Source organism: Hordeum vulgare, chromosome 2H, assembly GCF_904849725.1.
Source record: "Hordeum vulgare subsp. vulgare chromosome 2H, MorexV3_pseudomolecules_assembly, whole genome shotgun sequence".
Classification (NCBI taxonomy): Eukaryota; Viridiplantae; Streptophyta; class Magnoliopsida; order Poales; family Poaceae; genus Hordeum; species Hordeum vulgare.
The window spans coordinates 505,790,876-505,815,119 of NC_058519.1; the positions used below are offsets into that span (position 1 = coordinate 505,790,876).

General features: G+C 45.9%; 2 protein-coding genes across 2 annotated transcripts; one reads left to right on the forward strand and one right to left on the reverse strand.

Annotated features, from left to right (window-relative positions):
• Positions 1 to 9,888: 9,888 nt before the first annotated feature.
• LOC123426878 (probable protein phosphatase 2C 41) lies at positions 9,889 to 13,690 on the reverse strand. Its single transcript, XM_045110780.1, has 6 exons — positions 13,509 to 13,690; positions 13,142 to 13,360; positions 12,308 to 12,550; positions 11,947 to 12,223; positions 10,462 to 10,616; positions 9,889 to 10,325 (listed from the first exon to the last, which is right to left on the reverse strand). Exons 2-6 carry the CDS (start codon positions 13,178 to 13,180, stop codon positions 10,185 to 10,187), a joined length of 855 nt encoding a protein of 284 aa, XP_044966715.1. The 5' UTR covers positions 13,181 to 13,360; positions 13,509 to 13,690; the 3' UTR covers positions 9,889 to 10,184.
• A 5,246-nt stretch (positions 13,691 to 18,936) lies between these two features.
• LOC123426879 (cryptochrome-1-like) lies at positions 18,937 to 23,908 on the forward strand. The gene is made up of 5 exons (XM_045110781.1): positions 18,937 to 19,754; positions 20,470 to 20,688; positions 20,957 to 21,663; positions 21,766 to 22,577; positions 23,513 to 23,908. Exons 1-5 carry the CDS (start codon positions 19,406 to 19,408, stop codon positions 23,562 to 23,564), a joined length of 2,139 nt encoding a protein of 712 aa, XP_044966716.1. The 5' UTR covers positions 18,937 to 19,405; the 3' UTR covers positions 23,565 to 23,908.
• Positions 23,909 to 24,244: the final 336 nt, after the last annotated feature.

Sequence of the window (24,244 nt, forward strand, 5' to 3'; positions counted from 1 at the left end):
CATTGTCCTTCTCCTTCGTCCACAAGGAGTTCCTCAATGGGGAGTATTTGACCAATCCCCATTCTTCTTATGGCTTGAGTAGGAATTTCATCACCTACATCACAAAGACCACTTTGCTCCACTTGGGAGACATTATTCTCATCAAACTCCATGTTACATGTCTCCTCAATGAGTCCGGTGGACTTCTTGAGAACACGGTAAGCATGGGCGTTTGTAGCATAACCAACAAATATGCCCTCTTGAGCTCTAGCTTCAAATTTAGACAAACGAACATTTTTCTTGAGTATGAAACACTTACAACCGAACACCCGGAAGTACTTGAGGTTGGGCTTGTTCCCGGTAAGAATCTCATACGGAGTCTTGTTCAAGCCTTTGCGGAGGTAGAGCCGATTGGATGCATGAAACGCGGTGCTAATAGCTTCAGCCCAGAAGTTGTACGGAGATTTTAATTCCACCATTATGGTTCTTGCCGCGTCCATCAATGTCTTGTTCTTCCTTTCCGCAACACCTTCTGTTGGGGTATAGGGTGCTGAGTATTGATGCTTAATCCCCTCATCACTAAGGAACTCATTTAAGGTGTAGTTCTTGAACTCAGTCGTTGTCACTTCTAATCATCAGTATCTTTGCTTCATGTTGATCTTGAGCTTCATTAGCAAAATCGATGACAGTTTGTTGAGTCTCACTCTTATTCTTGAAGAAATATACCCAAGTGTATCTTGAGTAGTCATCCACGATCACCAAGCAATACTTTATTCCCCCAAGACTATCAAAAGAGGGAGGTCCAAAGAGATCCATGTGAAGGAGCTCCAAAGGCCTTTTAGAGTAGATGACAGTTGTGGGACGGTGAGTTGTTTCATGAAGCTTTCCTTAAATACAAGCACTGCAAGCACGGTCTCTGGCAAAACTCACATTTGTTAGTCCACGAACATGGTCCATTTTGAGGAGTCTCTGCAAAGATCTCATATTGACATGGGCTAGTCGGCGATGCCATAGCCAACCCACATCAACCTTAACCATTAGACAAATCGCGGTCTTAGTAGGTCGCTCCAAAAAGTTCACTACATAGAGACCATTCTCGACATATCCAACAAAGTCTACTTTAGGAGTCTTGCTCCACAAAAGGGCCACGGTATCAAGATTAAATAATGTGACAAAGCCCATAATTGCAAGATGACGAACGAAAAGCAAATTGTATGCAAGGGACTCAACAAGCATGACCTTCTCTATAGATAAATCTTGAGAGTTGACCACCTTACCAAATCCCATTACCTTAGATGTTGAGGCATCAACAAATTGTACATGGGTGGGCATAGATGGAATTGGATGCACATCCACCACCAAGTCCTTGCTCTCGGTCATATGATTTGTTGCTCCACTATCGAGCAACCATGACACTCCACCGGAAGCAAACCCCTGCAAGAGATCAATGCTTGGATTTAGGTACCCATTTTTGAATGGGTCCTTTGATGTTAGAAACAAGGGTCTTAGGAACCCAAATATCCTACTCGATGTACTCATAATAAGAACCAACAAATTTGGCATAAACATGCCCATCACTAGCACGGCATAAAACATAAGAGGGGTTAAAATCGCCGGCAGTGTTGGTGGGAGTGGTTTTGCACTTCTTGACATTGTCACCCCCTTCCTTGTTCTTTGACAAGGATGTCCTTAAGAGAGGAAGATGGCTTGGTCTTGTTTTTCCTTCTCTTCTTAGACTTGGTTGCAAACCCAAGTCCTTTCTTTCCTGCAACTTCCTTTTGATTACTCAAAAGATCATTTAGATTTTTCTCTCCTTAGATGCACGTAACGAGGCCCTTCTCAAGCTGTTCTTTCAACTTGGCATTCTCCTCCACAAGATGCACATGCTCACAACAAGGTTTAGTATCACAAGCATTATCAATTAAAACAAACGGATGACAATTAGAAATCTCCTTGGTTAGTTTTACTTGGAGTTGATCATGAGACTCCTTAAGGGAGGAGTGAGCACTTCTTCTAGAGGAATGGATAGTTCTGTTATCTCATCGGCGTAATCATGACTATGTTCTTGCATCTTGGAGATAGTATCCTCATGAGTCTCAATGAGATCATTGGCTTCACCAAGTTGTTCCAAAAGAGCAACAAAGTGTCTTTTGGTTTCACCCTTGATCTTACACAAGAATTTATCAAATTCATTTTCATCAAGTTCTACTACCTCACTATTATCAACACAGTCTAATAATGAAGGAGAGGTAGTGAAAGTGGTCTTGGTGCTAGGGGTTACCTTATTGATACATTTGGCCATGAGGCACTTGGCGATACGGTTCTAGTTGGTGGCACCGAATAGAGATACCTTGGGGGAGGAAGTGGCAATGGCGACGGTGGTCGTTGTCATCCCCTCACGCCCTGTATCGTATTCATCATCATCGGAGTTATACTCTTCGTGGGCCACCAAGCCCCTTGGATGAGTCTTCTTGGTGAAGGTGTTCTTGTTAGGGAAGGACTTGGGCCTATCCTTGCGAATGAGCTTGCCCCCGTTGTCCTCCCTCTTCTCATAGGGAAAATCTGCGACAAAGTGACTCACATTGCCGCAGTTGTAGCATGTCCGTACTCGTTGTTTGTTCTTGGACCCACTTGAGTTGTCCTTGGAGAAGTTGGGTCTTTAGTTTCTTTTGTTTCCCCAAAACTACCTTGAAACAAGAGCCATGTGCTCATGATAAGCGTATTTTGTGTCTTCGGGGCAGCCATCTTCTTCCTCTTCTTCTTCATCAACAATGACCTTGGTCTTTAAGGCAAGGTTGGGTGATGTTGTTTTTGACCGAAGACGAGAAAGTGCATTGTCGGCGGTCTTGTTCATAATATTTATAGCAATGAACTCATCCAACACTTCGCCTGAGGACAAGGAGTGAAAATCTGGTATTTGTCGAATGACGGAAGACATGGCTTTGTTGAAAGGCATGATGGCCATGAGAAACTTGCGCTTGATCCATGTGTCATATGTATCTTTGCTCCCATGATCTTGGAGAGAAACAGCGAGGGCAGTCACCCTCCAATAGATATCACGGGGGTCCTCATCTTCTAGCATCACAAACTCATCAGCCTGATCAAGGACCACTTCAAAGTTTGACAGTTGAATGCTTGAGCTTCCCTTGTATAGCACCATGATGTGCTCCCAACACTCCTTTGCATGAGTGAAGGGCCGCAGGTGTGGAGGATCTTCTGGTGGAACTGCGGATTGAAGGATGAACAATGCGGAATGATTGTATTGGTTGTCCGACTCTTCTCTCGGAGTAAGGTTCCTTGGATCATGAGAATAATAACCTTGATCAATTATCCTCCAAAGATTTGTTGAGCTGTGATTCAAATGAGACTTGATAGAAAAAACTCAATTAGCGAAATCACCTTTAACAAGTTTTGGAGGAGGTCCTAGGTTATTAATATGCGGGGTAGGAACCGGTCCTCCATAGACCGGGGGAGGGGAACCGAGGCAAAAGCCCCCTTCCCATTCTTGTCAAGAGAGGAGGAGGTTTGAGTACCTTTAACCGCTTCCTTATTGGAATTGGCCTCCGACACCGATGAGGTGGGTTTAACCACAAGCAACGGGTCGGGTGAATTTCTCATCCCCTCAAGAAATCTTTAAGCATGGATTTGACTTCGGTAGTCACGGACGTCTTGAGTGAAGCCATGGCCTCATTCAAGTCGTCCGGTGTGACCGAAACCACCTCCACGGCCTCCGACCCTTCGGGCCGAACCTCACCATCGTCAACCACACTCTTCGGGTGGTGAAACCCTTAATAAAGAGACATAGCTCTGATACCAATTGAAAGGATCGATATGGTTGACTAGAGGGGGGTGAATAGGCAACTACCAATTTTTAGCTTATCTTAACAAATTAGCGTTAGCAACAAAAGCTTCTCTATATGAACGACTAGGTGAGCAACCTATATGATGCTAACTACAAGGATAATAAGTCTGATCAAAGAATACACCACAACAACAACAAGTACAAAGTAAAGGTAAGAGATAACCGCAAGTGGAACTGGTGGAGACGAGGATGTGTTATCGAAGTTCCTTCCCTTTGACAGGAAGTACGTCTCCGTTGGAGCGGTGTGGAGGCACAATGCTCCCCAAGAAGCCACTAGGGCCACCGTATTCTCCTCACGCCCTCACACAATGCGAGGTGTCGTGATTCCACTATTGGTGCCCTTGAAGGCGGCGACCGGACCTTTACAAACAAGGTAGGGGCTATCTCCACACAAAGCTTGGAGGCTCCCAACAAGACCACGAAGCTTCACCACAATGGAATGTGGTTCCGAGGTGAGCTCAACCGTCTAGAGTGCTCAAACACACAAGAGTAACAAGATCCGCAAGGGATTAGTGGGGGAATCAAATATCTCTTGGTGGAAGTGTAGATCAGGGCCCTCTCAAGCAATCCCTAGAAAATCAACAAGTTTGATTGTCTAGGGAGAGAGATCGGGCAAGAATAAGCTTATGGAGCAACAATGGATCTTGGAGAGGTTAAAGGTTAGCTCCTCGAAGAAGAAGACACCTTTATATAGTGGGGGTCATATCCAACCGTTACCCACCCACCACAGGAATAGCCAAGCGGTACTACCGCTCTGCATCTCACCAACCACGGTAGTAATAAATTACTACCTTGTCTACTACTGCGGGGGGAAAAGTATGCGAAAAAGTCCGTCGGAGCGATAGTAAAAATTACTACCACTCTGAGGGTGGTAGTACCGCTCTTGGAGCGGTAGTAAAAAATTACTACTGCTCTGAGAGCGCTACTACCGCTGTGCCAGCGATACTATCGCTGACACCAGCGGTACTACCGCTCGCCTTTTTTGCATAGACAATAAAGATGGGTATGTGCTACTGCGACAACAGACCTTCCCTAGTAACGGCGCCAGGAATCCTGCTGCTACGGCTACGCCTATAGGGACTTCCTTGGCAAATATGCAAAGGATTTCCTCGCGGCCTTGGAGCCTTGCGTTGGTGTTCCCTTGAAGAGGAAAGGGTGATGTAGCACAGCGGCGGTAAGTATTTCCCTCAGTTTTGAGAACCAAGGTATCGATCCAGTGGGAGGATCGCGTCAAGTCACAAGTACCTGCACAAACACAAAGAGCTTGCACCCAACGCTATGAAGGGGTTGTCAATCCCTTATAGATTGTTTGCAAAGTGAGAACTGAAAGCAAAAGGTAAACAAAGCAAAGTAAAAGTGAAAGTGGAGACGATAGTTGTGAATAGACCCGGGGGCCGTAGTGTTCACTAGTGGCTTCTCTCATGAAAGCAAGTATACGGTGGGTGAACGAATTACTGTCGAGCAATTGATAGAACCGCGCAAAGTCGTGACGTTATCTATGGCAATGATTATATCTATAGGCATCACGTCCAAAACAAGTAGACCGATACTTTCTGCATCTACTACTATTACTCCACACGTCGACCGCTATCCAGCATGCATCTAGTGTATTAAGTTCAAAAGAACAGAGTAACACCTTAAGAAAGATGACATGATGTAGATGAACAATCTCAAATTTATGATGAAAGCCCATCTTGTTACCCTTGATGGCAACAACACGATGCGTGCCTTGCTGCCCCTTCTGTCACTGGGAAAGGTCACCGCACGGTATGAACCCAAAACCAAGCACTTCTCCCATTGCAAGAATCATAGATCTAGTTGGCCAAACAAAACCCAAGACTCGGAGAGACTTACAAGGATATCAAATCATGCATATAAGAAATCAGCAAAGACTCAAATATAATTCATAGATAATCTGATCACAAATCCACAATTCATCGGATCTCGACAAACACACCGCCAAAGAGGATTACATCGGATAGATCTCCATGAAGATCATGGAGAACTTTGTATTGAAGATCCAAGAGAGAGAGAGAAGAAGTCATCTAGCTACTAACTATGGACCCGTAGGTCTGAAGTGGACTACTCACGAGTCATTGGAGAGGCGATGATGTTGATGTAGAAGCCCTCCAACTCCAAATCCCCTCCGGCAGGGCACCGGGAAGGGTCTCCAGATGAGATCTCGCGGAAACGGAAGCTTGCGGCGGCGGAAAAGTGTTTTCGTGGATGCCCTGATTTTTTCTGCGATTTTAGGGAATTTATAGGCCAAAGAGCTAGGGCGGGGGAGCGCCAGGGAGGCCACAAGCCTGGTTGCCGCGGGCCCCCCTGGCCGCGGCAACAGGGCTTGTGGGCTCCCTGTGGGCCCCCTGCCTTGGCCCTCAAGCCTCCCGATCTTCTTCTGGTCTGGAAAAAATTATTTCGGGGATTTTATTCCGTTTGGACTCCGTTCCAAAATCAGATCTGAAAAGAGTCAAAAACAGAGAACAAACAGGAACTGGCACTTGGTACTGAATTAATAAGTTAGTCCCAAAAAAGATATAAAAGGTATATAAAACATCCAAAGTTGACAAGATAACAGCATGAAACCATCAAAAATTATAGATACGTTTGAGACGTATCAGTATGGAGCTCCATTGTAGCTAGGAAAAAGGTGGTGCACTAAATGTGTGTGTGATGATTCCACCCAAACCTTTCTGACGCGGATCCCCTCTTAATAGTACGGCTTTCCTACGACTCAAATCCACCAAAGAGAAACGTAGAAAACCGTCTTCGAGAGATTCCGAGGGGCATCAAATCATATTGTGCCTAGATATGAATTATCTGAAATGCTCAATGCACACAATTAGTCCGCACATGCATTGTCATCAATCACTAAAACCACTTAGGGAGAAATATGCCCTAACAGAGGGCTTGAGCACTCGAGCTTTGGAGGTAGGGAATGGCAACAACGGTGCGAAATCCGGAATGTGTGAGGGGGCTATGATGGTGGTTCTACCTTTTATGACTCGCTGAAATACCAAAAGCCCCACCACTGCGTCGTGAACTTCGACATTTCCCGATAAAATCGTGCAGTTATGGGTGCATGGGATAACCCGAATTAGGACCCATGTCCCTGGAAAAGAGGGGCACGATCTCCGTGATGGAACATGTGAGTAAAAATGGTCTAGAACCGCTCTTTCATAAAGGGTTATAGGCCTTGACCAGTCGCGACCTTTCGAGTAGAGGAAAAAACACTATTTGCGGTCGAATGGTCAGCCTCGAAATTGAAATTCATTTATGTATATATGTATCTATATGTTTGAAGGAAGGAAGGTTATCGACAATCGAACTATCGTTGATCAAAGGAAGAGGGGAACTCGCCTCGCAAGCCGAAGAATTTATGTATATGAAGCAGTCGGAGGTTAAAGGTTTCGGTGTTGGAGGCCAGTTCACGGGCTACTAAGGGAGTCCAGGACTAAGGGGTCCTCGGGCCGCTTATCTATTCCCATGGGCGGGACTCCCGCATAGTTCGATCATCATTGGTGGTATTAAAATCAAGATGGTCTCTTCCGAAGACTTGGTGTGCAATCCAAGGCGGCGTAGTAATCGGCATATTCCTTTCCTGATGAACCGACTTTGTGTAACCCTAGCATTCCTGGTATCTATATAAACCACGGGGGCATAGTTAGTAGGACAGATTAAGTTCATTATTGTTAGGGTTTTAGACCACAACATCTGATCTCGAGATAGATCAACTTTGTACTGTGTACTACTTCATCAATACAACAAGAGTAGGACGTAGGGGTCTACCTCTATCAAATGGGCCCAAACCTGGGTAAACATCGTCTCCTTCGTCCCTTGTTATCCATCAATCCAAGATCCACATTGCGGACCCCCTATTCAAGATCAGCCGGTTTTGTCACCGACACAAGGTGCAAAGTATTGCTCGGCAACTCACCCATCACACCACGAGGTCTCCAAGACAAGCGCGACAAGGACAGAACCCCATATCTGGATCAGTGCATCACCCATGCGAGAAAGAGGGCACACTCGAGCCATCCACCACTACACCCCCTGTCGCCCACACGGCCCGGAAGAAGAGCCACCACCGCCGCGATGTTGCCCGCCGGAGAACAAGCCATGCGGACCGCCATCCGGGGCCGCCGCCCCGACATCCCTGTCACAAGACACCGTACATCGCACACTTCACAACACACTTGACCATGATCGGGAAAGCAGAGGCACACTATCTATGCACACCACATACTCTATGCCCGGCATTAGCCACCGAGTCTGGATAAGCGCCTCCACCGTAGGAGGCACCCATGAATGCGGCCCAGCCAGTCGCCGTGGACTAAGGGGGCACGACTCCATGACTCCCTACGACCGTCGGTGAGCAGGCCTTAAGTCTGGTCGGGCGAGCTCACACGACGCCATGTCCGCGGTCGCGGCACTGACTCGTGTAACGACGCAACGGAATCACGACCACCACCACCAACCATGCACCCGCGAGAAGAGCACGGGCACCTCCTGCGAGCACCATCCGGACCGCAGCCAACCTCACCTACCCGGAGTAGCACAAGCTCCGATCTGCTCGGGCCTAGATATGGTCCGCCGAGCACAAACCCTAGCTAGTAGCCACCTTGACGAGCGCGAAGCATGTGTCGTCGACCTGTACCCAGTAGAAGGGAGGTCACAACCGCCCGCATCCTGTCGTTCAGCATCAAACGACGTGTCGCGCCCCTGTCGACGACCGTGCAGCCCCCATGAGATGCCACCATCGCGCCGAACCGAAGCACAGGAAGACCCAGTCGGAGCCAGCACCCATCACTGGAAGGAAAGCCCATCCAGGGGTCGCCACTACCATTAGTGGGGAGCCCAGCGCCACCCGAGGTGCCGGTGTCCAGATACGACTGCACCAGATCGGACAACGACAGCCACCACGGGCGTGCAACGGACGGTCCCCCATGCCACCACCAGGAGCCGATGCGGGCGTGCGGCACGCACGTGACCCCGCCACCGACGCCCATGGCCGCGCTGTCACACCCCGCCGCCAGCGCGGTGCCATATGCTGAAGATGCCCGCCCGCGGTGGACCCACCAGTCATGGGGAGAGGAGCTCCCGCAGCCGCCGACCCTGATCGGGCTTTGCCCGGCGGCGTGCCCCGATGGCGGTGAGGAGAGGGAATGGAGAGGAGGGGGCCTTGCCGGTGGCTAGGGTTGGCCTGCCCCGCCCGCCCGCTGGAGTGACTCCGGTGTGGGAGCGGATGGGGAGCGACTCGAGAATTGAACGATTGTCGGGGTAAAGAAATTGAGTTCCATGAGTGTGCTTTTGTGTTTTCGGCCATTTGTGGACAATGGACCTAGAAACTATGTTTCAAACCCTTTCTTTATTAATGAGATGAAGCAAATCTTTTGCCTCCCTTTTGAAAAAGAAAATCTATCCTAAGAAGCTTTATGAATGCACGTGTCCGCCCAACTATGAACCTGTGAAATGCTGTACCAAAAGACAGTGTACATTGTTTTGCCTAAAACTTTCATTGTAGGAAACGAAGAGGGTATAAAACAGTGTGCACGGTTTCTTCTATCGTGTCTGTGTATATAGTTTTGCCTAAAAATTTCAGGTTCACATTTTTATCAAATAATGTACATGCTCATAAAATTAGGGAGTTATTCGCATTATATCATACCCCTCAGTTCCTAAATATAAGTCGTATATAAGTATACATTAGAGTGTAGATTCATTCATTTTACTCCATATGTACTCCCCTAGTGGAATCTTTAAAAAAACTTATATTTCCTCCGTCCCAAAATTATTGTCTTGAATTTGTCTAGATATGGATGTATCTAGTCACGTTTTAGTATCTAAATGCATTCATATCTAGACAAGAATTTTGGGACGGAAGGAGTATTTATAAATGGAGGAAGTACACGAAATCACAATCACCATTTGCGTACTTGTGCATTTTCCAGAAGCAATTAGTTGCCCTTGATTTTAAGCAGGAAAATAGCCCATTTTAAAATCAATTTTACCCAAATTTGGGTAAACTCCAAGTTGGAAGATGAAGATAACCAACCAAATGGCTACTCTCACAACAGAGCACCGTGAACTTTGAATATCCGAAAACCATTATTTACAGAATAAAGCTATCTGGACCCACTCGCATGTACCCTGGAATCGCAAAACAAAGAATTCTAGCATATTTATATATCAACTTACAATCGAACTAACACATCATTTACAGCCAGCATTCCAGAGTATTATTCTTTTGCATTACCACTATCCTTGTCAGGCAGGCGATGTTTTGCTGTTATAATTCCTTCTGCTCTCGGTGACAATTCTTCACGAGTTACCTGCAACAAATTTACATCTTGAACCGAACAACTACGCATGATATATCATCTTTACTGTCTCTTTTCACCGCTTCGGCGATTAATTGCTTGGCAGCTGTTTGTGGGTCCTTGTATTTTTTCACCACATCAACTGCTTCCCGGTTGTTCATTACCTGATTGACATAAACAAGTGTAAGCATATATCAACCAAATATACTACTCCCTCCATCCCAAATTACCTGTCACAGACAAGTAATTTTAGTACTAGGTTTTATCCCAGCAATCCAATAGATAGATAACAAACCACACCTTCCAAACTCCATCGCTTGCAAGGACAACTAGCTCAGCAGTGTGATCAATATCTTCGACTTTCACATCAGGCTCTGATTTCAAAAGTGATTTTAGGTTCCTGTCCCCAAAAGCTCTGGACACGGCCAACTGACCACAGACTCTAGGAACATCTCCTGTAAATTACAGCATCATATTTAGGCACAAACACACACACAAAAAATCTAGGCAGTTAGGAGAACACACACTCATGCATAGAGTTAACAGGCAATTGTATAGAAACAACAGTGGATGCCACCCAAGCTTAATATTAAAGGATGGCATGTAATTGACAAGATTCAAGCAACAAGGAAATCTCGATCATCCCTATAGTTGCTCTCATTCCCCGTATGGCGGTGGTGGAAAAGGGCAACAACGATGAACATACTGGTACTTTAATATATGGCGGAGAGCAGATATTCTGTTGGCTTTTCTTGCTAGGGCCATGTGGAACTTACGTGAAAAATAATACATAAGGCTAGGGATGGTGTACTGTTGCCACTTTCTCAAGAATGAATCAACAAGAGTTTTAAAAAAATGAATCGACAAGGATGGATTTACAAAGCCTTCTGCCTTCTGAGTTGTAACTAAGAAAAAAATAGCATGCTATGACAAAATAGTGCGGCCCTTAAAATCAGCTATAGTGAACAATTGTACACTGATTTCATTTAGCGAGAAATTGCTCAGAACGCAATAACGCGCTATTTTTGCATTGGTTGTAACACTAGTACTTCTCATTTGTTCAGACACTTTAAGATTAGCTAAATACAGAGCAGTGCTGTAATAATATTATCAAATTCAAAGAAAACCTTAAAGTAGTCGGAAAATAATTGCGGCATGCATATAATAGTATTAATTGTATTAGAATCACAATACTTAACATTTACACGTTGTTTTATCATTTATGTGATTCAATATTGACCATGGGGCTTAGTATCCACTTGCTACAAATGTGTATAAATTTTAAAAAGTAAAGAAATTATAACATTTTCTGGATAATTTAATAGCTAACTACTCCCTCCGTTCCTAAATATAAGACTTTTTATAGATTTCACTATGGACTACATACGGAGTAAAATGAGTGAACTTACACTCTAAAGTATGTGTATATACATCCGTATGTAGTTCATAGTGGAATCTCTAAAAGGAATTATATTTAGGAACGGAGGGAGTACTTTACATCGCAGGTCAAAATTTTCATATAATTTAACAATAAAGAATGGCAAACAAGAATGTAGCAAGCATATCACTAATCTAAGTATTCAGTAGCAGATACCTTTTTCATTTTGACATCGCTAAGAACTTTTCACTAGGACAAATATTTTACTAATATTCTGTGTTTGTGGTATCCTGATACTCCGGAACAAGATGGGTGAATGAAATAACAGATGAACAACTGGCTGCAAGTCTGTAACGATGATTTCAATCAAAAATAATAATGTTAAAATAGAGAAATCAGTGTCTCACCTGGCATATTTGAAACAAAACCACCCCTGTTTTCAATAGCGCCACGCTCGGCATTTGGATCATGGTCAATTGACATCTGTATGGCCTCGCCTCCTTTCAGAAGAACAGCCCGTGAATCCCCAACATTAGCTACCCACAACTTCCTGCCATTTATAAGGATGGCAGTTACAGCAGTGGAGCCACCTTGTCCCAGATCTGGAGTATGTGACAGAATAGCCTGGTCTGTCTTTTCATAAGCCTTTGTGATTGCTCTGTCTGGATGTGTCCAAAACTCTTCCTGAAATGACAGAATAAAAATAAGATCACCAAAAATACTAGTGAATGTGGCATTTTTGTATTGAAACAAATGCCAAAAACTTGCCTCGTTCAAAATATTAGGAAACAAATTTTTCTGTAGGTATGCAGGAACAGTGTCACCTAAATGACCATCATAAATAGCAAAAAGACCAAGCTCGTTTCCTTTCACTTCAGCAAGCTCTGCGACATGAAAATCCTCCATCGGATGGTTTGTCTTTCCTCTTACAAGGCTAAACCCGTAGCTAACCTTGACTTGGCCCTGACAGCCTTTCCCTTTACCAGAGGAGGCCGATGCATGCCCTGTCAGCTATATTGAAACAGAGCAGTCAGCAAGAGTAATAAATTAACCAATATAGCTTCTAACCAATGCATTTGACGAGCTTCTAACAATTTTTAGTTTAAAAAGCTCGAGTATGTACCAATTTACTTCTGGCTGGGATTACTATAAAAAGTATATTAGAGCAGGTGTAGTTCTTCTTTCTCCTTTTTGAAAGGAAACACAGAGCAGGTATAGTCCAGTCAACAACTAACGAAAATCATGTCATCAGAAGATGAGGGCTAGTTTCAGAAGACAAAAAGGATGAGGGCTGGTGTACTTTTGTGTCCAGTAAGTCAACTTTAGTCAATTAAAACATTATTACCACGAAGCATATGTCACCGGCAGTGAAATTTGTACCATATCATTATCAAAGGCAGTGCAATTCATGAAGAAAGTACAGCTTTGCTCACTAGGAACCATGTGCTGTAAATATCATCGTAATTCTTAAGAGTACCTAATTTGCCGAACTGTTACATGATATTCCGTACAGATAACCTCACAGTAAAAATAGAAAATCTATACAGAAAAAAATGATGCAATTAGCAAAGAAAATACCGGGACAAGGAAAACAAAGCTTACCTCGGAGCAGCCAGCGCCGAAGCAGCAAAACCTCGCCATATTCTCTCGTGAACTCCCTACCAGCTCCCACCCGTGAGCTAGAACAAGATAGAGCAGCCGAAGGGCGAAGAATAATAGGAAGCCCCCGCCGCCAGCGAGACCCGTCTCGGGACACCACGCGGCCCGGCTTCGGTTGCAACGGCCTCCCAAAACCGCGCCTCTTTCATGGAACTCTGCACCCTGACGGCAAGCAAAAAAAAGGATAGCCAGAGAATTCGATCACCTCAGATCCGGTAGCGTGGACACAAGCAGAATTAAACAAGGGCCACAGAAAAGAAGAAAAGAAAATCATGATTTTTTCTCCGGCGAAGCGGGTCGGTCGACTCACCGATCGATCCAGCGGTGGACGAGCTCGGAGATTCCCAGGGGGCGGAGGTGGAGGAGAGCTCGAGGCCTTGAGCGATGGAAGCGAAGGAGCTGAGCTGAGATGAGCCGCTCTCTCTCTCTCTCTCTCAGGGTCGGGGGGAGCTCCGGGTTTGGGTATTTTTTCTTCCGTCAGGTTTGCGCGTGGGGACGAGGAAGTCTATGCCTTTCCGGGGGTCAACACTCGGCAGGGTACAGACGGCGGGCCCACGCTGACATAGACCTGGTTCATACACCAGATCAATCGTACCGCCCGTGGCCGCACTCCGCAAGCTGAATCGACGGTGGGGATGCTTCCATCTGAAGACCAGGTGTGTGCGAACGGGCTTGCGTCGTGGGGACGACAGGGGAGCAGAAACGGTCGTAATTGACGGGTCCAAGCGAGAAAAATCCAGCTCCACACGCCGACGTGTGGGCCTGGATGCGTGGGGCCTGCTCGTCATGTGCTGCTGTTCCGTGGAGGTAGGGCACAGGCGCGGGAATTAAAGACTTGGGCGGAGGGAGCGGGGCGCGCCGGTTTGACTTGCCTGTCCAGGGGCAGAGACGAGACAAAACAAGCGCTTGGGTTTCTCAGGGAACAGGGTCTATGGACCGGTGGCGGACGGGTGCGCGGCGTTGGGGCTTGGGTCCTGTGGACCATGTTCTGCTCGGCGCTGCGGGAAATTTAATTCGGCGGCAGGCAGACGCAGGCGACGACTGGGAAGTTAGACCGAGAGAATAATGAGGTGGACAATTAATTGGCCCTGTTTGAATGGTTAAAGTTAGAGTGGGTTAGATTTAAGCCATTTAAGAGTATCTCCAACAGTCTGTATGTTCAATCGTTGGTATAAATGTCCATGTCAGCAACCAACAGCACATCATACACGCTCTTCAATGAAGTGTATGTTAACAGTATGTAAAATAACTAAGCGGGTCCACTAAATGTTGAAGAAATGACCATGCTTACCTCGGAGCTTGTGCCTCAACCGTTGCTTCAAGTTCATACGATTTCATTCTCTCTCTTCTTTTATTATGTGCCATGTCATTAAAATCGTCTATGTGACAATTTTACCAACAATGATCATACGACTATTGAAGATGCCCTAACCCTCAAAGATCCAAACAGATGAGTTAGAGTTGGTTAGATGCATCTAACCCATTCAAAAACTCTAACCCACCCAAGAGGTGCTTTTTTGGGTTAGAGTATGTGGGGTCCAGGGAAAGAGAGAGGTCCAAAGTATTCAAATGATTAAAAAAGAGCATTTATTGTCCATCTAACCCTCCCATCCAAACACCTTTAGAGCTCTAACTCTAACCAGGTTAGAGTATCCAAACAGGACCGTTGATTGCTTGCGCTTCAGTCCGTTGCTCCCTATATTTCTTTTTTTTTAGGGTCGTTGCACGCCATACCGTGTGTGGAAAAAACTAGTCGTTTCTTCAAAATTAAAATAAAGGAACTCGGCGAGCTTTTACGCAATTCATAGGTTTTATGCACGGCTTTTGCTCCTCCCAGCAAAAAAAATAAAGGAGGAGAGGTTCTGAACCGCGATGCTTTGCCGGTAAGTAGAAAATATGCCTAAATTAGTTTTGTTCAAAGGGGAGTCCTCTAGGTGTTGTTTAAAAGAGTTTAGGAAAGCACTGTGAATGCTCCCTCCATCCACGGAAGTACTCTAGTAGTACTTTAGGTGAGAAGAAGCCGGCATATTGCTAGTACGATTCTCACTCATCGTACGAGTAAGGTTGGCGCGTTGTTGTCAGCGGAACTCAAATCGGTATTCGCCTGGGTTTCTTTTGAGTAAACATATTTATATGCTCCATTACATTACATGGTGGCATCGCATGGCATGAGGTTCTTTGCCGAATTTACGAGAGGACCAGATAAAAAGAAGCCAAGGAAAAGCAGAGTCCACTTCCATCCAGGCCGTGCTTGGGCTTGGGCTCCCAGCAAATGACCATCAGGGTCTTCCAGCACGCCCGCCCACCGGGCCACTTCCCTATCGGGCCATGCAGCCCAAATGTGAGAGCTGCTAATAGCTTGTCTCGAAAAAGAAAAGAAAAAAACTTGTCTCGAAACCTGCCGATGACTATGCCGGATGAGGAGAAGGACCCAAAGAATCCCACAGCAGAGGGGAGGGGGCACGTCACGAGGGAGCTGTAGATGAGCACCCGGTCCACATCCGGCGAGTGGCGCCCGGGGGACGCAGCCGAAGCCGTCGCGCTCGCCCGCGCCCGCGCCCACGCCCCATGCCAGAGCCCACGGGGAGGCGACGGCGACGGCCCCGGCCCCGGCCCGGCTCCCCCGAGCGCAAGTGGCATCCACGCCCACGCCCACGCCCACGCCCACGCCTGACACCACCAGCAAGCAGCAGCAACGATCCCCTTCTCCTTCCCCTTCAGAGCCCCAGCAAATTAAACACGCGCCGGCGCCACCGCGTGCGCACCCCCGTTCGATCGGACGGCGAGCTCTGCTTCAGTTTGGGCCCGCCGGATGATGCGCAGGGGGGCTCTTGCTTGACATGCTGCCTGCAACCGATCGTGTGGCTCTCCTGCCGTCCACGCCGCGCCGGAATATATTCGTCCCGCGTTACAGGGATGGCGCGGTGCGCCCATGCCACGGCATGCACCCATGTGAAAAAGCTCCGCGGCTTTTCCGCATCCTGGCTCAGTGCGGTGTCGCTTGATCCAAAGGAGGAGCACCCAATGATTCATCATGTTATCATGCGTGCCAAGGTTTTTTAGCTCACTGTTGCAAGGTGTGGTGTTTACGAGCAGTGGCCAAAAAGGCTTAAACATGACTTTCCTATAACTTGTGCACTGAGCTATTCCTCACAACAACAACAGCAAAAAAAAACAGAACACATGACGCGGCGACGGGAGGACAAATTTCACTGCTTCTTTTTCGTATTCTTTTTTTTCCTTTTTACGGATTTCCCCCCTCTTCGTTGTAATAATGTAAAAACGCGGCATTTTGCAACGGTAGGCAGATGTTGAATTTGGCATGGATTATTCTTTCTCGCGTAAATCATTACTCGCGGACGGACAAAATGGACTATTTGGCATGTCTCGTAAAAGAACACAACTCTCACGGTAAAGAAATTTCGAACCGGTATCATATATACCTGTCTATACTAGTATGTATACACGTGTAATGCATGATTTTTTAATACAATACAGACGCAAGTGCTCATATATACGTCCATACACTTACCTCTATAAACGCACAGACACACACTCTATCCCTATGGACACGTTTGAAAGACAGAGCCGACATATCATTTTGAGATTTACAAAATCACCGTATTAACAATATTGTTCCGATGATGATTATGGTAAAAGAAAAAAGACGTATAGTAATTTGCAATGGATTTCATAGAAAAAGAACATTGCCATGTATGCATGCATAAATGAAGAGATTTTTTTCTATTTATAAATGAAAAGTTTTTTTTTTGATAATTGGTATGACATAATTCGCCTGCGGCATAGTGACATCCAGAAATTTCCATAGGAAAAATATAAGGATGTACGTGATGGAACTCGCAAATTATTTAGTTTTCTTTCTCCTACAATACTTCTTCCGTAGCTGTTTGCCCTGGCACATGGAACATGCGGAGAAGACAGGAGGTGTGATGCAAACACGCGATGGTTCTAGAAACATGCAGATGCAGCTGCTGCCTACTGTTCATTGCGAATCCTTCAAGCCTCAACCGTTAGATTTATGGGACCAACGGCTAGGATTGATGTTGTAGCAACAATTCAAAACTCATACACTATATAGTAGCATTGATAAATATTGTAGCTTACTACTCCCTTCATTCTTAAATATAAGTTTTTTAAAGATTCTACTACGAACTGCATATGGAACAAAATAGATGAACCTACGTTCTAAAATATGTCTATATACATCCGTGTGTAGTTTTTAGTAAAAATATTTAAAAAAGACTTGTGTTTAAAAATGGAGGGAGTATATACTTATATGCCACACACAACAAGGAATGATCTTATGAGAAGCTGGGCAACAAATCGTATAATTTCTGGCTCTATGTACTTCCCTTGCCCCGGTAACAAAGGATAGCATGTTGAATTTTTATTCCACTGTCCAAAGTTTATCAAACAGGTTGTAAGTGTCTTGCTCGGGTCTTTTAGAAGATGCTCCGAGCTTTTAAATGGTTTTTTTTTTGAACAACCGAGCTTTTAGATGTTTCTTTGTTTTGTGTTTACATGATGTTTTATTTATGTATACTAATTAGTATATCAATTACTTAATTTTATTTTTGTGACGAGAACTTACTTTATTAATACAAATGTCCCGTTCATAATAGCATCAGAAGTTGACTATCAAAAAATAGACATGAGTTGGTAATCTTTTACCTAAGCATCTACCTAAGCAGGGAAATTCTCCAGCTCAAAAAAAACTAACAAATTCTCATTATAAAAAGTGGTTGCCAACAAATTTTCCCTCTCTTTCATCGGCGGTTGGGCTGACTCTATTTTTGGGTACCCAATAATTATGATTTAGATTTGTTGTCCTCGGCATCACCAAACATGAAGGGACATAAGTCCATCCACCATGTGTGTCAAGTAAAATAAGTGATGGAGGGAAATGATTTGGCTACCTCTATAACTTTTTGAACTCTGCTAGCTTCACATGTTGGATGCCTCGGTGCAAATTATATATTTTCCTTCTTTCTTCCATGTCACTCACATAAAGTTTACGTTTCAGATAAGGTATCGGTGCAAGGAAGAGGATAATATGGCATGGAAGTACCTTGGTGCACCAATTCAAGGGTGCTAGGCACACGTATAGGAGCCCCGGAGGGCAAAAGGATGCAAGCTCCCATGACATTACAAAAGTGTACGCATGAAGAAGCGGACATGGGTCGTCACCGTATGCCGACCACCGTTATAAAGAGCGGTTGTAAGAAGCGACAAGGAATTAGCTGTATATTTTGTTTGGTGGGATGGTGGGTAGAGGGCGGTACTTATCGGCCTATAGGAAACATAAGTTTATCTAACAACAGAAGAGACAACATTATGGCATGGCCACTTATTTTGGAGGAAATGATTTTTACTTGTGTGGGCAATTTTCCGTCCCTCTGAAATTTCAAATCGATTTTTTTTCAACTAAAAGAAGTAACCCGCCCTCAAAATGAATTTCAGATCGATTCCAACTAAGAAGAGAATTAGCATGGGCTTCCAAGATCTTAGGGTCACATAAGCAAACCAAGTAGGAGTAAGTATGCCATGGTATCAAGATGAAAAGCCTGGTATTGGGCGCATCCGGTGGATGGTGGATGGTGGATGGCGGAAGGCCGGGTGTCATCTGGAATCTTTCATGCTCATCATCAGTTGATCTTTCGCGGGGAAAACAAGATGGGTACAAATACCAGAGGGAATATTATTGGGTCGCCAAGATAAATGGAGGGGGCGAAAGGTTAGATCAAATCCAGCCAAGCAATCCGGATATCCTCAACCTCCCCCTCCATTCCATTGGACCAGAAGCGCACGGCCAAGACCCGTCCCTCCCCTCCCCTCCCCTCCCGCCGCACCAAGCCCAGGCACCAAACAAAAAACCAATCACCACTCGAGAAAGTTACGCACCAAGAAAATAGCAGGAGGAAAAACAGGCCACTCCTCTGGCTCGTGCGCCTGCGCTCACTCCGAGAAAAGAAAAATCGCCTCACCCAATCCAATCCAGCGCAGCGCAGCGCTGCTGTTCCTGGGATTCGAGAGGGAGCCTGAGCTGCCCGGTTCTTGGCTGGCTCCATGGTTTCTCCGACGTGCCTTTGATCCGAGGACGAGGAGGCTTTCTTGGATAGGTGGTGGTGGTTCTTGGATAGGATAGGAGGGGAGAGGAGAGAGGATAGGGTTGTGGGTTGGCCGGCCATGTCGGTGTCGTCCTCGTCTATGTGCGGCGGGGACGCCGGGATGAAGTGCGTGGTGTGGTTCCGGAGGGACCTCAGGGTGGAGGACAACCCGGCGCTGGCGGCGGCGGCGCGCACCGCCGGGGAGGTGGTGCCGGCCTACGTGTGGTCGCCGGAGGAGGACGGGCCCTACTTCCCCGGCCGCGTGTCGCGCTGGTGGCTCAGCCAGAGCCTCAAGCACCTGGAGGCCTCGCTCCACCGCCTCGGCGCAGGCAAGCTCGTCACCCGGAGGTCGGCCGACTCCGTCGCCGCGCTGCTCCAGCTCGTCCGCGACACCGGCGCCACGCACCTCTTCTTCAACCATCTCTACGGTTTGCTCCCCTTTTTTTTCGGTTCAACATATGCCTTGCTTGTGTCTGCTCGTGCGCGCGTTTTCTATCTGAATAAACAACACAAGAAAATACACTGCTACTCTTGTCGGCCGAGATCTCCTTCTCTTTGTAGACGTTGATGGGCCCAAGTTTGTGGTTTATTAACGCTGTTTTGCTTCAACTTCTTTACCTTGGCTAGATGATACGAAGCAGATTCTTTAAATTTAATTTGTTGTTCTTATTGTTTTTGGGCTTGCATCTGATTTTCTCAAGTTGAACCAGATCTGTTATACTATACTACAGTACACAGTAGTACCATGTTATCATGTCATATCACATCTCAATTTATTATGCTTTCCGCTCCGGTGATATGGTACAACTCATGGTGAGTCAATTGGAGTAGCGAGTCCCAGTTCAGCAATCTTGCGTCTACGCTTTCCATATTAACTAAGTCTAAACTATGAACATTTCCAGCAACTCCGTCCTTAATTGCCAAAAGTTCTTGATTCCACCCACCAACCAAATCATTTTTTTCCTTTTTGTGGGCACACCAACCTGCCGATCCAACGAGGCAGTAACAGTATTTAGCTATGTTCTCTGTCTAGGCACTTGCACTTTCTACTACAGTCTCGGTTAATTGCTTGTGCTGAGAACCCTCGTCCATTATCTAACTCAACAATCAGTCAATCACTGTGTCTTGGCCATGTTTTTTCAGACCCGATCTCGCTGGTCAGGGACCACCGGCTCAAGGAGATGCTGACGTCAGAGGGCATCGTCGTGCAGTCTTTCAACGCAGACCTGTTGTATGATCCATGGGAGGTCAACGATGATGACGGCCAACCGTTCAACATGTTCATGCCGTTCTGGAATAGGTGCCTCAGCATGCCGTATGATCCCCCCGCGCCACTGCTGCCCCCTAAGAGAATCAATTCAGGTGCTTGCCCAACTGAAACATTATAAGTACTATACTAATAGCAGCTCAGGAAAGTGTTTCCAGTCACTTCTTGGGTTCATGAATCATGATAGAGTACTATATTTTTATAGCCATGATAAGTAGACAAAGTGATAGACTTATTCTGCAGAATAAAAGGTTTCAACCTTCTGTGTTTAAAGCATAATGTTTTTATAACAAGCACTGCACCACAAGTTGAGGCTGGAATGTATTCTTCAGTTGATTCACTGGCAAAAAATATATTCAACAGGTGACCTATCGATGTGCCCGTCAGACGATCTGATCTTCGAGGATGAGTCAGAGAGGGGAAGCAATGCCCTTCTGGCACGAGCATGGTCACCAGGCTGGCAGAACGCGGATAAGGCGCTATCTGCCTTCCTGAACGGCCCTTTGATTGACTACTCGGTGAACCGCAAGAAGGCGGACAGCGCAAACACCTCCCTCCTTTCACCTTACCTGCATTTTGGTGAGCTGAGTGTGCGCAAGGTTTTCCACCTTGTTCGAATGAAGCAACTCGTGTGGAGCAATGAGGGCAACCACGCAGCTGAGGAGAGCTGCACCCTGTTCCTCCGATCCGTCGGTCTCCGGGAGTACTCCCGGTATCTTTGCTTCAACCATCCATGCAGCCATGAGAAGCCCCTCCTTGCACACCTCAGATTCTTCCCTTGGGTTGTCGACGAAAGCACCTTCAAGTTTTGGCGCCAGGGAAGGACTGGTTACCCTCTTGTTGATGCTGGCATGAGGGAGTTGTGGGCGACTGGGTGGCTGCATGATCGGATACGTGTGGTGGTTTCAAGTTTTTTCGTCAAGGTCCTTCAACTACCATGGCGATGGGGGATGAAATATTTTTGGGACACTTTACTGGATGCTGATCTTGAGAGTGATGCACTTGGTTGGCAGTACATCTCTGGCTCTCTCCCTGATAGCCGGGAGCTCGACCACATTGACAACCCTCAGGTACGTGCAAGTACTAATTCTATATAAAACGAGACAACTTGGCAATGACGAATAGTACTGAATACTGATGCTTCTCATGTGAATCTTTATGAATTATATCAGCTCGAAGGCTACAAGTTTGATCCACATGGGGAATATGTCCGACGGTGGCTTCCTGAACTTGCAAGGCTGCCAACAGAATGGATACACCACCCATGGGATGCACCTGCGTCTGTGCTGCAAGCTGCAGGAGTTGAGTTAGGCTCCAACTATCCTCTCCCCATAGTTGAGCTAGATACAGCCCAAGTCAGGCTGCAAGAAGCTCTGTCAGAAATGTGGCAGCTTGAGGCAGCATCCAGGGCCGCAATGGACACTGGAATGGAGGAAGGCCTGGGCGACTCCTCGGAGGTGCCACCAATCGAATTTCCTCAAGATTTGCAGATGGAAGTCCATTGGGAACCAGCGCGGGTAGCGCCCAATGTGCTCACAACTGCACAGAGACGCCAGGATCAGATGGTGCCTACCATGACAACTTCACTCAACAGGGTTGAAACAGAAATTTCTGCTGATTTGGGGAATAGCGTGGATAGTAGAGCAGAGGTGCCATTCCGCATGCATTTTGAGCCACGGACTGAGAGGGAGGAAATTATTCAAAGCACGGGCAATGCAGTTGGAACTAATGGCATTCACCATCACAATAACTTTCAGCAACCTCAGCACCGTATGAGAAATATTTTTGCGCCATCTGTGTCTGAAGCATCAAGTAGCTGGACCGGGAGAGATGGTGGCGTGGTCCCAGTTTGGTCGCCTCCTGCAGCATCAGGCCATTCTGAAACTTATGGAGCCGATGAAGCTGATGTTTCTAGTAGGAGTTATTTGGATAGGCATCCTCAGTCGCACCGGATAATGAACTGGCATCAGCTATCACAGTCACTGTAAGTCACACACACGGTAACTCATTATTCTCGGTGAACTACATTGATGTTGCCCTTGCATTGCAGTTTTGTAAGTTTTTCACGATAGTATGAGATTACGTTAGTGGTACTTTATGCCAGCAAAGTGTCTGCCAAAAATAAAAAGAAATACAAAAAAATATAAAAAATGGTTTTATATGTGAAGCAGCATAAGGGCTAAAATCATGCTCTTTTAAGATCAAGAATCTAGGTGCTAGAGTGCCATATGATCTGATGCAGTTTCAATTCCTAAATCAGTTGAATAGGAGGAACAAACTATTTATTTTACTACCTCGGTTTGCACATGAGTTTTCAGTTTATTGTGTTGGTGGAATTGGAACTTGACAGATCTCTCCAATAACTACTTTTGTATGCTTTTTTTCTTCTGATGCTTAGATCTTAGGGCAAGCGCCCAAATCTGCCCTACCATTTTTTTTAACATGTACAACATTTTGCTTTCCGTTGGATGGTTGCCAATCTTTTTGGCATGGCCCTGCCCTTTTGGCCATTACAATTGAAGGTTCTTGCCAACCTTGGCCAAAACATAAGAAACAAAAATCAGTGCTAGCCAATTTTCTGTAGGGTTGACTGGGTGTATCACAACATTCTGTGTTCTTGCATCCACTCCGCATCTAGGATTCACACTATATAATGCTCACAAACGCCGATTCTGCATTTAGCAGTGAATTACTCATTATTTGTCTTCAGTTATTTCCTCCGTCGCCAACTCATGTGTGTGAATGCTAACTAGTTTTTTTTTTCTTTTATGAATGAATGCTAACTAGCTGTTCTCACAAAAATGTAGCATCGCTGCAGCAACACTGTTGCATTGCCTTTTGCAACATTGATACCAACATGCATGGCTAATCGGCTATCACTCGTATACGATCTGATATATGAAGAATGTTGAATTTCAGGACAACAGGCAGGGACGTGGAAAACTCCGTGCAGCCAAATTACATCGGTTAGAAAACAAGTTTTCCGGACGCAGAGCGGAGATCCACGAAACTGGGATGTATAGTCGGAGGAGCATGCAAGGCAGGCGTCTTCGTGGGAGTGATAATAGCTATGTAAATCTAATCCTCTAGAACCTGCAAGGATATATGCGTTATATATAGCTTTGCTAGAGTTGGTCGAAAAAAGGATGTGTATTATTGATCATCAGACAATTGAGGGTTTCCTAGTGGGGGATGCTTATATTTTTTGTAGGGGTGTGTTATATGTCTATATAGCTGCAAACTCCCCTGTGTGATTGGCAATCTTTGGTTACTCCTGGACGGTTTTGTGCAATCAGAATGTATATATTGACCTTACATGTGCTGCTATACCTAACTGTGATGTGGATTGAAAGCAATTTTGTTTGATGGCGATGGGCGCTGGGCTATGAATATATGCGGTGGAAAACGCACGCAGCATATGTGCGGGGACTAAGATCACGAGATGCCCCACTAAGTATTGCTACCCTTGGAGCGAGGACCACTGCAATTTTAAGCCCTAGACGCCCCATAAATAGAGCAGAAAGCAGCGTAGCTTCCATACAGATTGGCATGTACTCACTCCGCCGCATAATATAAGGTGTTATTACATCAAATGTGTCTATAAACGAACCTGAGATGCCCATTGATTGCCATTGGCACAAGTAGCAACTT

Coding starts and splice junctions, on each gene's coding strand:
- LOC123426878 (XM_045110780.1), bottom strand. CDS start 13,180: ATGGCGAGGTTTTGCTGCTTCGGCGCTGGCTGCTCCGAG. Junction 12,224..12,307: donor TTCCTAATATTTTGAACGAG/GCAAGTTTTTGG, acceptor CTGTCATTTCAG/GAAGAGTTTTGGACACATCC. Junction 10,326..10,461: donor CAAGCGATGGAGTTTGGAAG/GTGTGGTTTGTT, acceptor TATGTCAATCAG/GTAATGAACAACCGGGAAGC.
- LOC123426879 (XM_045110781.1), top strand. CDS start 19,406: ATGTCGGTGTCGTCCTCGTCTATGTGCGGCGGGGACGCCGGGATGAAG. Junction 21,664..21,765: donor ACCACATTGACAACCCTCAG/GTACGTGCAAGT, acceptor GAATTATATCAG/CTCGAAGGCTACAAGTTTGA. Junction 22,578..23,512: donor CATCAGCTATCACAGTCACT/GTAAGTCACACA, acceptor GTTGAATTTCAG/GACAACAGGCAGGGACGTGG.